At 43.0% G+C, this 16,388-nt stretch overlaps 1 protein-coding gene across 1 annotated transcript in view; it reads right to left on the bottom strand.

Moving 5' to 3' along the window:
- Nucleotides 1-13,973: 13,973 nt before the first annotated feature.
- LOC109485634 (transcription cofactor vestigial-like protein 2) overlaps nucleotides 13,974-16,388 on the bottom strand; it is a 36,257-nt gene continuing 33,842 nt past the window's right edge. Inside the window, 4 exon segments of the mRNA XM_019789325.1 lie at nucleotides 13,974-15,225; nucleotides 15,227-15,319; nucleotides 15,322-15,417; nucleotides 15,491-15,492. Coding sequence (XP_019644884.1) covers nucleotides 15,151-15,225; nucleotides 15,227-15,319; nucleotides 15,322-15,417; nucleotides 15,491-15,492 — 266 coding nt within the window. The 3' untranslated portion in view covers nucleotides 13,974-15,150.

Here is a 16,388-nt window from a genome sequence, read left to right as displayed (position 1 = left end):
TGTGTGTGTGTGTGTGTGTGTGTGTGTGTGTGTGTGTGTGTGTACGTATGTGTGTGTGTGTGTGTGTGAGTGTGAGCGAGCGAACGACCATGTGTGTTTGTATGTTTGATAAACGCCCTCGTACACCCCAAACAACTTACTAGTATTGTCTTACTCTATAGTTTGCCTTTTGAAGCTTTCTAGTGAAACAACGCCTGTACTTGATGTATAAAAAAGTTCCAGTCTGCAATACTTTGAGAAAGAATAGACTAACACGAGAAAACAAGCTCTAGGTAGAAAATATCCCCAACAGTTTGGAAACTAGAAGTTGTTGACAACTATCGGATACTACACGTTGACAGAAGCGTGAATTCACATCCAAGGCCTCGCGAAGTCTCTAACACAGTTCTGGAAACAACACTTCACATCCAAGGCTTCAGCAAGACTCTAACTCTCGCGTCTGGTCCAAATAACCGCCCAAATCAGTCATTACCGGAATTTTCCAGCTGACTGAACTCACTTTTGGTTGATGCGTCGCAGTTGTGGGCCGGAGTCTGGATAAATGGTGTTTGACGCCCTCCGTAGAGGTAGACGTGTTAAGGACCGTCACATGCAATTTCAGCTGTGTACGGACGCCAAATGTAGTTCTACGTAAAGCATTTTAAATTTTCTCGCTTGGAAATGTGTTTTTTTTTCTCATAACACAAGATAGGAAGGAATGTTTGTTAGTTTATTTTATTTATTTAACATTTATTTATTTATTCATTCACTCCTGTCTTTCTTTCCTTCATTCAATCAATCCTTCGTCCATTGATTTATTCTAATGCGTTTCAACTAATAACTGTCTGCCCTCGCTACTTGATAACTCAACATTGTGAAAAACTGCCAACCTTTTTTTCACCCACGATGAGGCGTATTTGCCCTATATGCCTATATATGCAAACACGTATTAAATCTGTACGTAAGACTTTCTGTCTGTCTGGGCCTAACCTCTGTATCTGTATAACCGCCAGCTTCTAAAGCACGCGGCGCGGTGGCAGCTGGCTATAAAGTACGACCTGTTACACCCAATCTTTGCACATTTAATTGCAGGCGTTGTTTAGAGCTGTTTGCCCTTGAGTGATCGAACCGCTAGTCGGTACCGACAGTTCCCCCTGACCGTACGACCAGCTTCACAGGCACGCGGCGCGGCGGCAGCTAGCTATATTACACCGAACGACCTGTTACACCCACTCTTCTCAGGAGTTGTTTAAGGCTCTTTGACCGTGAGTGATCGAACCGCTAGTCGGTACCGACAGTTCCCCCGGCCAGTACGACCCGCTAACCTGCGTAACACACCAGCTTCACAGGCACGCGGCGCGGCGGCAGCTAGCTATATAAAGCCTGTACCTGAGAAATCGACCCACTAACCGGCGTAACACACCAGCTTCACAGGCACATGGCGCGGCGGCAGGTAGCTATATACATGTATTACACCGAACGACCAGTTACACGCAATCTTTAAAGCTGTTTGACCGTGAGTGATGAGTGCGCTAGTCGGTACCGACAGTTCCCCCGGCCCGTACGACCCGCTAACCCTAACCCGGGTCGGGGCGCGGTGTTTAGTTCGTTATCCCCCGGTACGGCAACGATCTGTCTTTCCTGGGAGCTAACCTCGCATCAGGCTACACTTAGCGCCTTCCCTGGGAGCTAGTCTCGTACCAGGCACCACTCAGGCCCTACCTTGAGAGCTAGTCTCGTACCAGGCTACACTTAGGATTTTTCTTAGAAGCTAGTCGCCGCCAACACAGAGGACAATACAATACCGATTTTCACCTGAGTGAAGTGAGGAAAGTCGTGTTAAGTGCCTTTCCCAAGGCACATGATCGGTGGCATGTCAGGACTCGAACCCGCGACCTCTTGGTTCCGAGCCGAGCACTCTGCTTTCCGCCACACGACCCACATGTTTGTTTGTTTCGTATAATCGGTAAACCTCCTTTTGGCGCAACAGACCAGTTTTGTACAATAACTGCGTAAGACCAGACTGTAGGGTTTGATCCACTCACACTGGGATGGACCCATGACATATTCTTGCATTTAGGTCACAAATGTTCTTTACGAACCATCGCCGAAAGACACCGGACATGCTGAAAGCCCATCATGGCGGGAACAGCTGGCCCCTAGCCCCTCCCGAACAGCTGGAACAGTACCGCCCCGGGCCCCGGGGAACGTGAACTTGCCGGGCCGGGACAGGTGCGACCCGGCCCGAGAGGAGCAGCTGTGCCGACCCGCCGGCAGCTGCCCCGGCCGCGAGGACAGACACGGGCATAGCCGTGTCACGCGAGAAACACATGGCACCATCAAACCTGCACTGCAAAAATATACCTAAAATAGCTAAGCGCAGTAACATAAGAATTTTTGATTCTTTATCAGAGAACTTTATTAAGACAACAAAAATTAAAGTATAGCGACTTTCGTAAGGTCTTAAACTACATGTAGACATATAGACAGATATGTGGGTACAACAAAATTGAATTACGTACTAGACAATAGATCAATTAATTTGAAAAAGAAAAAAGAATGTAGCTGGCCAGGGGAGTTGGTCATCACTGTGTCTTGTACTTCTTAATGTTGTAAAAAGCACAACTCCTGATACATACAATATACAGATAGTGTCCAAATGTCTGTAAGAAACTAGTCTCCACCAGACTCCTTTGCAGGCTGAAAAAATCGTAGAAATCGACCTAAAAAGAACGTAGCTAGTCAGAGGAGTTGGCCGGCCTGCAGTCAAACTGGACCCTCTATGGCCGGCTAACTCCCCTGGCCAGTTAGATTCTTTTTGGCAGATTTCTACTATTTATTTAGCCTGCAAAGGAGTCTGGTGGAGACTACCAGCAACACATGGCCTGCACTTTTCACCATCAAACCTGCACTTGTTCAAAACGTACCAGAAATAGCGCTGTCAGTTTTTCAACTTTTATGGGGAAAACGTTTTTAAACGTGCCCGAAGGCTAATTGAATGTACAGTATCAAAGAAAGTAAAAATATTGTAATAGAGAACATACAAATATTGTTTGATGATCGATAATGTATAGAGTACTACGTTTGCTATTAAGAGGGCAGGCTTCTTCTTTACGTATAATGCATACTTGTAGTTCTATGTTCTGCACATTCAGTGGGATATCGATAAAGTTGTGATCTGGTTAGTAGAAACGTTGTCTTGATGATCTTCTCAATGGTAAAGGTTGGTGAACTGTATGAAAGAACCATAAATTAACAATCCGTTGCCAATATTTGTGAGTTGTATTTCTATGTATTTCTGAATCAATGATATTTATATTTATGAAAGCACTGTCAACTGTTTAAAAGAAAGATAAACAAAGTGATGCCAATATTTGTCCACAACAAACAAAATGTCCATTTTGTAAGTTGTATCTCTGAATCAATGATAGCTGCCAAAGTTCCTAAGTCTACTCTGACGGTTTGATGGTTTGGCATGTACGCTTAGCAGAAACCTGATATCCCCATCAGTATGATATCAGTCTACCATCAGACGTCTATGGGCTGTGACAGTGAGTTCGGTTCCTTGTATGTGTAGCAGAAACCTAATATCTGTATCTGTATAGCCGGTATAACCGCCCTTCGGCGTAACACACCAGCTTCGCAGGCACGCGGCGCGGCGGCAGCTAGCTATATCACACCGAACGACTTGTTACTCTCAATCTTTGCACATTTAATTGAAGGAGTTGTTTAAAGCTTTCTAGTGACGATGCGCCAACTGTGGTTGGTGGCAACGAATTCCAGTGTTCCAGTCTACGATAGTTTTAGGAAATACGAGTTTTTAACACCTCAATTCTTGATCTGATATTTAAAGGCATACTAATATCCCCATCAGTATGATATCAGTCTACCATCAGACATCTATCGACTGTGACAGTGAGTTCGGTTCCTTGTATGTGTAAAACACGCCAGGCTGGGCATCGCGTGTAAAACACTATCTCTGTGAGAGTTAGTGATAGCCACAACACGGCCGGGAATTGTGTCAGAATGCTGGAATCACGGTCTTCGCGTTTGTAGCGGCATATTAGCCTCTACCAGGCTTCAGGAGGCGGCTGGAAAGAGTAGAAATCGGCCAAATAGAGAGATAACATGCCGGGGGAGTTTTTCTGCTGGAGAGAACATTTCGGATTCTGCAAGGTGTTCTCTCCCAGAAGACCAACTCCCCTGGCATGTTATCTCTCTATTTGGCCGATTTATACTCTTTCCAGCCGCCTCCCGAACCCTGGTAGAGGCTAGATAGCAACAACACGGCCCAGAATTGTGTCAGAATGTTAGAATCACGGTCTTCGCGTTTGTAGCGCCATATCGGAAGGTTATGTTTGTTTTGTTAGTGACAACACCCTTCCACTAAAGGATGCGATCTTTGAGCGAAGATTTGGCAGAACGCTCAACGGATTTCATAGACAGAAAAAGATTTTAACGTTTTCTGTGCTTTACGGTCTCTTAAATCATGAAGAATTTTCCAATTTCTTGCGCGACATTAGGTATGGTATCTTTTTACGCTAAATACCGAATTAGATGAATAAATAGATAGATATAGAAAATTTAAGAAATAAAATGGAGAATGCTGTTTCATGTTATCGTCAAAACATCAAAAGGTTTTCACTAGAGGATGCTGAGCTCATCGAATTTGATAAATAAACAAAAAAAATATTTTGTTCACTTTTTTCGTGCTTCACAGTCTCTTAGATCAAACTTAAAATAATTTTTTCAATTTCTTGCGCAAGACACATCCCTTGATTTAAAGAAAAGACTACCCATAGCGCCTAGCATGTAGCACCAGAAATCAAAATACGATGTGTGACTCTACTAGAGAGAGTTAGACCGCCTGTCCTAATTCCTTCCATGACCGAAAAATTGTTGGTTACACAAAGAATTTAAACACTTCGATGTTACGTTATAGTATACAGCATTATGTACGGTACTCGTATCATATTAGATTGAAATCTAATGTATGTACCTCTACCATACCGGGCTTTTGAGGTCGCTATTAGAATGCTAGTGGCAGCAAGTCAAAATTCCTTCTATGCTCAAAACATTGTTGGCTACATACCAAATTTACGAATTTAAACACTTCGGTCATTACGTCATGATATTACAGGTTATAGCATCAGTTCAAATCCGATGTATGCAGTTCTACCATACTAGGCTCTTGAGGTCGCTACTGCTAGCTAGAGTGACAGTAAGTCAGAATTCCTTCCATGTCCAAAACATTGTTGGCCGCATACCGAATTTAAACACTTAGTATAGTATACGACATTATGTATGGTATCATATTAGATTGAAATCTAATGTATGTACCTCTACCATACCAGGCTTTTGGGGTCGCTACTGCTAGCTAGAGTGACAGTAAGTCAGAATTCCTTCCATAGTATTAGACATTATAGTATCAGTAGTTCAAATCCAGTGTATGCAGTTCTACCATACCAGACCGGACCTTTTCAGGTTACTGCTAGCTAGAGTGACAAGTCCGAATTCCTTCCATGTCCAAAACATTGTTGGCCGCATACCGAATTTAAACACTTTGGTGTAGTGTTATAGTGTACAGCATTATGTATGGTACTCGTATCATATTAGATTGACATCCAGTGTATTTACCTCTACCATACCAGGCTTTTGAGGGCACTACTACTAGCTAGAGTGACAGTAAGTCAGAATTCCTTCCATGTCCAAACATTGTTGGCTACATACCGAATTTAAACACTTCGGTGTTACGTTATAGTATACAGCATTATGTATGGGATCATATTAGATTGACATCCAGTGTATTTACCTCTACCATACCAGGATTTTGGGGTTGCTATTAGAGTGGCAGCAAGTCAAATTTCCTTCTATGCCCAAAACATTGTTGGCTACATACCAAATTTACGAATTTAAACACTTATTATATTGATATAACGGTATTATATCATAGTATTACAAGTTATAGTATCAGTAGTTCAAATCCAGTGTATGCAGTTCTACCATACCAGGTCAGACCGTTGAGCTCGCTACTGCTAGCTAGAGTAACAGTAAGTCAGAATTCCTTCCATGTCCAAAACATTGTTGGCCGCATACCGAATTTAAACACTTATAGTATAGTATACGACATTATGTATGGTATCATATTAGATTGAAATCCAATGTATGTACCTCTACCATACCAGGCTTTTGGGGTCGCTGCTACTAGCTAGAGTGACAGTAAGTCAGAATTCCTTCCATGTCCAAAACATTGTTGGCTGCATACCGAATTTAAACACTTTGGTGTAGTGTTATAGTGTACAGCATTATGTATGGTACTCGTATCATATTAGATTGAAATTTAATGTATGTACCTCTACCATACCAGGATTTTGAGGTCGCGCTAGCTAGAGTGACAGTAAGTCAGAATTCCTTCCATGTCCAAAACATTGTTGGCTGCATACCGAATTTAAACACTTTCCCGAGCATAGAGGCATGTTAGGAGTTCTCAGAATGCTGACCTCTGACCTGTCGTCACCCCGAACGCGAGAGGGCCATTACGGGAGACTGATCAACATTCATGGGATAACGGACGGACGGTAGCCTCGATCAGGCTTTGCTAAGGACGCAGGGGAGGTGTTAGCCCCTAACAGGCCTTCCTAATGATATACGGGAGCAGCTAGCCTCTACCAGGCTTCAGAAGCGGCTGGAAGGAGTAGAAATTGGTCCTATTGTCAGATAACATGCCAGGGGACGCTGATCAACATTCTGGGGATAACGGACGGACAGTAGCCTCGATCAGGCTTTCCTGAGGACGATCTGGAGAGTAAGCCTCAGACAGGCGTTCCTACGGGACGCTGATCAACATTCTGGGGATAACGGACGGACGGTAGCCTCGATCAGGCTTTGCTAAGGACAATGGTAACTTTTAATCTTATAGTATTGGGAAGGGCCAAAGATAAACCACCAGGTTTCCGGCCCTCCCATGCATGCCTACTTAACTTCAATTGTTATATTTCATTTTATTTTGTGAGTGCAAAACAAACAATAAAAATAAAGAAAGGACGCAAGATAGGTGCTAGCCTCTACCAGGCTTCAGAAGCGGCTGGCAAGAGTAAAAATTGGCCAAATAAACAGATAAGATGCCAGGGGAGTTGGTCTGCTAAAGGAGTACAGTTTGCCGCTCTTTTACTGCACTAACTCCCCTGTCATGTTATCTGTCTATTTCACCAATTTCTACTCTTTCCAGCCGCCTCCTGAAGCCTGGTAGAGGCTACACGTACAGGAGGCTCAGTCGAGAGCCGGAAAGTTAGCCTCCAACAGGCTTTCCGAAGGCGCACTTCTCACAAGCGGTGCGTTGAGCGACCGCACAGCGAACAAAGTTGGATTTTGGTGACCCTTTCTATAATGCACACTGCAAAAGTGTAACTGCAAAGACAGCAAAACACACAATACGTAAATGAAATGTTATTTGTCTTTGAAAGTCGTTCAGCTATCTGTCAATTTTTTTCTCTCTTTTTTTTGCAATTTGGTCGCTCAGACGTCCTCTGGTGGAGAGGGCTTCTAAGGGGTTTATGGATAGTAAAATTGATTTTTTTTTAGTCATGAAAATTGAGTCATGAAAACTCCTGACACACCCGCCTTGGTCGCTCAGACAACCTCTAGTGGAATGGGGTCTGTAAGGGGTTTATGGATAGTATAGAATTGATTATTTCAGTCATAAAAATTGAGTCCCGAAAACTCCCGACACACCCGCACCGACCCTCTGCACTGCGGCACGTGGAAGGGATGCGCAGGCACGCTGGGAACGAGCAGAATGTCCCGGGAACGAGAGGCATGCGGACCTCCTGACCACACAGTTCTGACGGACACCCGACACGGGCTGACGCAAGGGGTCACGGGAATAAATATCAGACGATAATATGTGACGTCGATGGAGGTTAGACATCCAGGTAATATGATATGCCAAAAAGCAGTTACTCAAGCAACTGGATATGATTTTGAAATCATATCCATTGGCATGTGACATTCAGGACAGCAATCGCTAAAGTTGCTCACCACTATGTCTTGTAGCTCCTTTATGTTGTTAAAAAACAAAACAACTCTAGATACAACAGTTTCCAAATCTCTGAAAGAAACTACTTTCCAAAAGACACCTTTGCAGGCTGAATAAATAGTAGAAATCGGTCTAAAAGAATGTAGCTCGGGCCAGGGGAGTTGGTCGGCCATAGAGTGTCTAATTCTATGCAGGCAAACTGGACCCTCTATGACCCGCCAACTCCCCTGGCCAGCTACAATCTTTCTAGGCCGATTTCTACTATTTATTCAGCCTGCAAAAGAGTCTGATGGAGACTAGAAAGAAGCGATGTCTCGTTCTTTCCCACGGAGATCATGCCGGTATCTCTGTACACGGCGCGAGACGGGATATCGTCCTATTGTTTCCTACAATTATCCTTAATCCAACCCAGGTCTGGTCCAAACGTAACGTGTCCGGTGTGGAGAGATAAAACCTAACGTTATCTCAGTGATGTCTGCTGCTCTTTTGGGTTTGAAAGATTGGCAGAGATACGGGGGTATGTCAATGTGTTTTTTTTTTTCAGTTTTGAAACAAATCCAAGAACCCAGGAATTGAGAGATACCAGCAAACGTTATCTTGCATTTTCTGGGTAATTTCTGCTGCTCTTTTGGGTTTAAACGATGGAAGTGATACGAGTGTACGTCAATGTGTTCTTTTTTCAGCTTTGAATCAAACCCAAGAACCAGGAATTGAGAGATAAAACCAAACGTCATCTCGGTAATGTCTGCTGCTCTTTTGGGTTTGAAAGATTGGCGGAGATAGTAAAGTTTTCACGACATGGTATCGTCCCTCGCTTTCCTTCTCGTGTATGTGCATGTGTGTGTGTGTGTGTATATGATGATGATATATGTGTATACTTTAATTGCCATTTGAAACGGTCTCCTAACTGTTTTTAGCTTCACATAGTATTCTTAATAGTTAGGCTAACTGTGCGTGTTTCGTGTTTTTTTACTGTTTCAAAGTTGCGTTATATTTTGTTAATCTCCTTTAGAGTGGTGTTTAAAGCTTTGTACTTCTGTTGTCTTTCATCCGAATATGTGTTTTTGTATAGCAACTATTATCATTAAGCATACTTTTCCTGACAAATATCTGTAAAACAATGTTCTTTCGTTGTTTTACATCCCATCTATGTTACTATACTATTTAACGGTTGTTTCGTACGTATAACTTACAACAGAGTTACTATCAACACTCAAGTCACTGGAATTTAAAATAAAGACATTACGAGGTTCCTTTAAGACACAAAAGACCTTTCGTCTTTATTTCTTCGAAGAAAGAGAAACAACTTTTAACAGATTACATCTGCCCGTGCCTGTATATGTACATGTCTAAATATTGCATACATTCAGTGGGACAAATATGGGCATTCGCGCGTGACGTCACAGCCACCATGACGTCATAGTCGCCACGTTGGTTGGTTACTATGGAAACTCAAATCTACGAGTGCATTACGTCATGATGACGTAAATTCATTCACATTTTCTCATCAGGCAAGTTCCGAGTTTCACCATCCAACATGGCGACCAATGACGTCACAGTCACGTGAGCGCAAACGCCCTATTGCAGTGAGGGTGACGTCATCACAGAAAAGCGTGCGTCATGAGAAGTTGAGCATCTCAGGGAACAAACGATCGATAAACTATCGATAAACTATCGATAAACTATATATCGATCTACAAATCCAATAACATAACGTGCTTCCCTGAAAAAACATCTTAAGAAAGTACATATATCTTTAAGTTAAAGAAGTTATGTCTGCTTTCTTAGCATAGTACCAGGTTTTCGGTAAGAAGATAACCGGCATAGCTTTCAACTAAAGCATCACAAATGTTATCACACGTAAGTACTTGTACATACAACTGACTTTTACAGCCTCACATTGCAGCAAATAATTGAGATAAAACTACATCTAGGAAAAAGAGTTAGCGCATGCGTAGGACAGGGGTGAATGCTGTGTGTTGTCAAGCTAGGAGAAGGCACGAAGTGCACATGCGCGAACAAGCATGATTTTCTTGCCAAGAATGTAAACATTTGTCATTTTCTTCGTTTGTTTTTTGAACATGGAAAAGAAATTGTCAAAGATTAAAACAGAAACAAGTAGATTTGTTGGAAAGTCGCTTGCGATGGTGAAAAACTATGAGAGTCTGAAGAAATCTGAAAAATATTGTGTATTTGGACCAAAATACGCTGCTATCTGTCAATTTGGCCAGTGTATACTCTTTCCAGCCGCTTCCCGAAGCCTGATCGAGGCTAAAAAATATTGGCTTCTCTTCAACAAGGCTCCATTTTTGTTTTCAGTTCAGGAGGTAGACTCTACCAGGCTTCGGGAGCGGCAAACTGTTATCTCCAGCCGACCAAACTCCCCTGGCATGCTATCTCCCTATTTGGCCGATTTCTACTCTTTCCAGCCGCCTCCCGAAGCCTGGTAGAGGCTATAAAAAGCTTAAGGCGCCATTTTTGTTAGAGTTCAGGAGGCAGCGGCATGTTTAACTGGGAAAGGCACTTGTTGAGTAGTTCTGTAATTGGTGTGGCTAAACACGCGGATAGCTCCTGTAAACTGCGGCGACCCTGGGTAAAACTCAGGCTTGACCTGCCTAAGTGTTGTTTGGGCGAGCCGCTGAGAGAGGGCGGAAGTATGAATTCGGAAAGCTTCAAGCAGATGCAGCGAGGCTTCGGGGTGATTTCTACACTTTTATTCATGGAACAATTTTTCTTTGAATGAACGTTTTGAACTGGTACGACTTTGTGATCTCCAAGCATATGTAGCGTGGCTTTGGTGTGTTTTTGCGTGTTTTCTGCAGCGTTTCTGTAACTTTTTTATGCATGAAACTGTTTTAATTTTTAATTATTGAGCATTTTGAACTGTTAATGCTTTTTGTAAACTGTGAACTGTAATTTGCCTATGCACAGTAATAGTCTGTTCTGGACTAACTGTACATGTAGCAAAGGCTAAAAAAACACAAAGCAATCAGAGATGGCAGACTTCACATCCTTACCCATACTGCTTTGGGACCCTTCTAAAAATGTTGAAAACATGTCAGTTTATATATCTGCTTGGAGGTTTAAATTTTTGCCAAAGATGGGCGTAAAAATGTTTTGTTGAAAACAAACTGGAGCCACCCTACCTCTGCTTGTAAGTTAAAGTTTACCCAAAGTTGGGTGTAAGTAAGTAAAATTGATCCGGATCAGACGCTAAGGTTTTCACAGGCTGGGTTCATTCAAACTCTGGTCAGGGCTCCCCGTGGGTAACACTACACCACCCTGGGGAGGCAAAACCCCACCCCTGGGGAGTAAAACAACACCAGGGTGGGGCGGAGAAAACACTCGGCATCAAAATTACGCCGCACAACTTCTGTCCTCACCTTGCGAGCGGACCAGGCGCCGCGGAGGCGAGACGCGAAAATTGCCGATATGACAACACGGAATTAGTTTCAGGAAGGCCGCAGGCGACTTTACAGACAACCCGCTTGATTCGATTTAACTTTTCGTCTGTCCGAAACCTACACGCACACAGGGCCGTGGGAACAGTTTGACGTCAGAGAGAGAGAGAGAGATTTGTTGCTACCGATTAGCCTCTACCAGGCTTCAGGAGGCGGCTGGAAAGAGTAGAAATCGACCAAATAGACAGAAATAACATGCCACTTTACAGTATACAACCCGCTTGATTCGATTTAACTTTTCGTCTGTCCGAAACCTACGCACAAGAAGTCCGTGGGAACAGTTTGACCTAAGAGAGTAGCCTCGACCAGGCTTCGGGAGGCGGCTGGAAAGAGTAGAAATCGGCCAAATAGAGAGATAACATGCCAGGGGAGTTGGTCTGCTAGAGAGAACAATCGGGAGACCAACTCTCTCGGCATGTTATCTCTCTATTTGACCGATTTCTACTCTTTCCAGCCGCCTCCCGAAGCCTAGTAGAGGCTAACGTTTGACGTCAAAGAGATTAATTTGTTGTTGCCGATGTGTATGTTTTTTCCGTGGCCCAAGCTGGTATCCTACCGCCTCGGGCAAGCAGACAGCCGAATTACCGCCGGATATCAGTCCGCCGCCGACGGCGAGGGATTAATTTGGCGCGGAGGTTGATTTTTGCTCCCTCCGGGTTCAGTTTTGACTCGAGACGTGAATCGTTTCCTCTGACAACATTCCAACTGTAGATAGAAATTTTCGGAGCAAAACACAACTAACCGCTGTTTCTTGACCTAACACTACAAAACCTCTGGCCTTCAACCCTTTTAAAGTCATCCAGTGCAGGTTTTAGGGCTTGGGAACCCGATTTTTCAAAGCCAATATTCTAGTCACTTATCTACATACTGACTTGAAACACTACCAAAATGTATAGTGACCCACATGGAGGACAAAGTCCCAAAATTCTGACGGAAAATGATTACTGGAAGGGCCCTTGGCTGATTTTTTAGGGTACCACACTCATAAAATAAAGGACTTCTCTTGTGGCTTGTTTCTGCAATTTTAAAAGCCCAAAGTTTGACATGCTGACTCAAATGTGCTAATGTGAAGCAGTATGTGTCAATATTACAAAGATTGCCTCATTCAGAATATTTCCAGTTTTGCTGTCCTGAAATCGCATTGGACGCACTTAAAACAATTTCTCACCATCGCGACCTCGCAAACTTTCAAAACAAGACTCGCCGCTAATCCGCGAAGCGAACCCGGCGTTTGAAGCTGCTACAATTTCATCAACATTCTTCCATATTCGAAAATATTTTGGTTCATGTTCACGCTTGGAAAACAAACAGAAGTGGGGAGATAAAATTCCTTCCCTGTTTTCGTTCTGACGGACAGGTTTAAGTGAGCAGCGACACAAGGGAATTCTAAGTACGTGTGTCAAGGATTGTCATTTTTACGAACAGAAAAAAACGCAAGTACAAGCTAATATAAGATGTGATCGTGATTTTAAAGGCATCCAGTGCAGTGTTAGGGCTTGGAAACCAGAGTTTTAAAAGCCCAAAGTATGAAATGCTGACTCAAATGTGCTAATGTGAAGCAGTATGTGTCAATATCATAAAGATTTCCTTATTCAGAATATTTCCAGTTTTGCTGCCCTGAAATCGCACTGGATACCCTTAAGCGTCGTTGTTGTGTGCGCATGGTAAAATGAGGTAGTTTGGAGAGAGAAACAAACAAAAGATGAAGAAAAACAAAAAGGAAATTCCGAACAAGCAGATACAACAACTTGATACCGTGAGAGAGACGGTATGGAGGCTGGAAACGCAAGCTAAAGACTGGGTAAAATTGCCGATTAAAATTCTCAGGCGGGCTGGGTTGAGTGACAGGAGAAGGTGGCGATATTTGCGTCGCGGCCGGACATACCGAGGCCCGCGCCGCCCCGCCCGCTGTCGCCCAAAATACCGACACGGTAAACAGAGGAGCTTACGGACAGCTGAGGGTGCATCCAGATTTAAATTTACAACGACAGGAGAAAGAAATACCTCGCACTACTAGTCTATAGTCTCTACCAGGCTACCATGGGTTGCTGAAGAATAGTTAGCCTCCACCAGGCTCTTTTGCAGGCTGGATAAAATAGTAGAAATCGGCCTAAAAAGAATGTAACTTAGGGTCCATATAGGGTCCAGTTTGGAGGCAAGCTCCCCTGGCCAGCTACATTCTTTTTAGGCCGACTTATACTATGTATTCAGCCTGCAAAAGAGTCTGGTGGAGACTAAAGAATAGTAGAAAGTGGCCAAATAGACTGAATGATATGTCAGTCGGTCATAGGAGAACACTTTGAAACCCAAGGCTGGCTAACTCATCTGGCATATCATTTGGCCTATTTCTACTATTTTCCAGTAACCCACTGTATTCTGGTAGGGACTAAATTTGCAGTACTCTAAACTACATTTTTTCTACAACTTCTAATATTCATAAATTCATACACAAAAATTAAATTCCATCGTAATAAGATGAAAATATCACATGTCCCTCGTTACTTATATCGATCATGATATACACCCAAATATGATAACAACTTTAACAGACACGTTCTAAAAATATCCGCTACGACTGTACAAAAATATCGGCACGAGAAGTCGCCGTATAACCACGTACACGGCATCATATACTAGAGACAAGTATACATATCTTTCAATAAATGACATTCATATGGTCTGTACAAATAATAATATTAATCATAATAACAATATTGGTACCAGTGTTCCTCTTGAAAAAACACAAGGGTAAAGAAATACCGCTGAAGTAACTGCACACAATATCATATATATATATCCAAAATACATGCAAGCAGCGGAATCTTAGAGTCATCAAGGGTTTCTACTTCTTAAAGTATTCTTCAGACAGTCGGTACAACTTAAGTTTTTTATCACTGAACATTTTCTTCATACTTAAAGCATCCCTCGGTGGTGTTCAACAGAAATGAACAGGTTTAGAAATGTCGAGACTTTTCCACTCGGAACCAACCAAGTTTGCGAAATTCTTTCTTTAAAACATACATAATTTAGAAATTAAGTACAATACCAAAATACTTAATTATGCATCTTTTGTTTTGTTTGAAAATGAATACTTTCGGCCTTCCTTTTCAACTTTTTTTTCCGAAGTTCGTCCTTCAAAATTCTGCCACAAGACGTTCCAATCTGACGACAATAGAACTCCGTCACCATGGTGATGACGGCTATAGAACACCGTCACCATGGTGACGAAGACCCCAGACCCCTGACAGGCGCCTGCCTGATGAGTGACGGGCACTATCAGTTCCTTATCACCATGCTTGGGTTACGGGGGCTTTTATCTGACGGCTTGTGGTCTCTTTTTCGGCTTCTGTTACGTCTATATCGGGAGCGGCTCTAATTTCTGCTTCTCCTCTCTCTTCTAATTAAAAAAAGCCTCATTAAACGCAATCAAATTAATCTGCCACACAAAATCTTCTGCATTCTCGCAAGAACACAGTCACGCAAACTAACCTGAGCTCGTTTTGTTTTCGGAATCACACGACAATATCATCATCATCACCAAGTCCTAACGAATGACGTAATTCCCGCCATTTCTGCGGTTCCCATGGCGACGCCTCCAGTCAGACGATCTTATGTTTTTTTCCCACGTCGTTCTTTGTTTGTGTTCCAAAAAATCCGCGCGTGGTTTTCCTCATCCTAAACTGAACGCGACGCCGTCTTTCCGATGCGGAATTCCCTTGTTACCCTCCGTCTTGGCTGCGTCTTATCACTTATGTCTGGACGTCTCAAGATAACGGAGAGGCTCCTTGAGATAATCTGGCCGGTTCGGTTCCGGTTGGGGTGTCCCGTGGGGGTAGGGGGATGTCCCGAGGGGGTGGGGCGTGTTTGTGTCCAGCTGCGGGATGTCTCAGAACCAGTACAGGTCCTTGCTGACTGCAGACTCCTGACCGTGATGCTCCAGACCTGGGACGAACGAACAAGACGGAGTTAGAAGGAGTCGAAAGATTTCTTCAAAAGACTTAAAGGAATTCGAAGCATCTTGGTATTTTAAGAAAAAAGAGTTAGAAGAAGTTAAAAGACTTCTTTAAGACAAGGAAATAACGTGGTAGAAAGGAAGAAGACATAAAGAGTCAAAAGACTTGTTAAAAGGACTTAACGTTTTAAGGATTAACAAAACAGGTAGATGGAGTCAACAAACTCGTTAAAAAAACGTGGTAAGAATGTAGAAGACAAAGAGATGGAGTCGAAATGCCCCAGGCCCTTGAATTAATACCGCGACAGAGTTAGAAGGAGACGCCTTAAACCTGTGAAGAAAGACGAAATAAGACAGTTGGAGGCGTCAAAAGACTACTTAAAAGGACCTCAAAAACAACTTGATAAGACACAGGACAAGATAGATTTAGAATTTAGATGAAGACGAAAGACGCCCAAGCAGGTCTTCAACCGATGCCCCTAAACTGTATAGGGAAGACGAAAGTCAGAAAGAGCAAGGAATAATTCTTTACAAAGATTTAGTCGTCTTCTCCGAAGAAATCAAGGAAGAAAAGATACGCCTTAAATTTTGATAGTTCTTTACACAATAAAGGATAACTTGAAAAGGCAGGGATCTTTTCAATTGAATTCCTTTCCTCCTAATGATTGACAGCAAAGTGACACTAACTAAACGGCTTCTCAGAGAGACTGGCACGTTTTTATCTCGGGAACGAGACGCAGGACTGGTGCGTTTTATCTCGGGAACGAGACGCAGGACTGGTGCGTTTTATCTCGGGAACGAGACGCAGGTAACACTTTTGAAAATTCCACCATTTCGACAGTCCTTGGTTCTGTCACGTAACCTTGCTGAAAACCGTTCGACACATGTAAGGCTTATTGTGGTCTATTCTACAATAGTGAGAACGCCACACTTCCAACACCGGGTATTATCCAGATAATAG

Source organism: Branchiostoma belcheri, unplaced genomic scaffold, assembly GCF_001625305.1.
Source record: "Branchiostoma belcheri isolate BF01 breed outbred unplaced genomic scaffold, Haploidv18h27 scaffold77, whole genome shotgun sequence".
Taxonomy (NCBI): Eukaryota; Metazoa; Chordata; class Leptocardii; order Amphioxiformes; family Branchiostomatidae; genus Branchiostoma; species Branchiostoma belcheri.
Note: the sequence above shows the minus strand (reverse complement) of the source record. Positions and strands in the feature narration are given on the sequence as shown.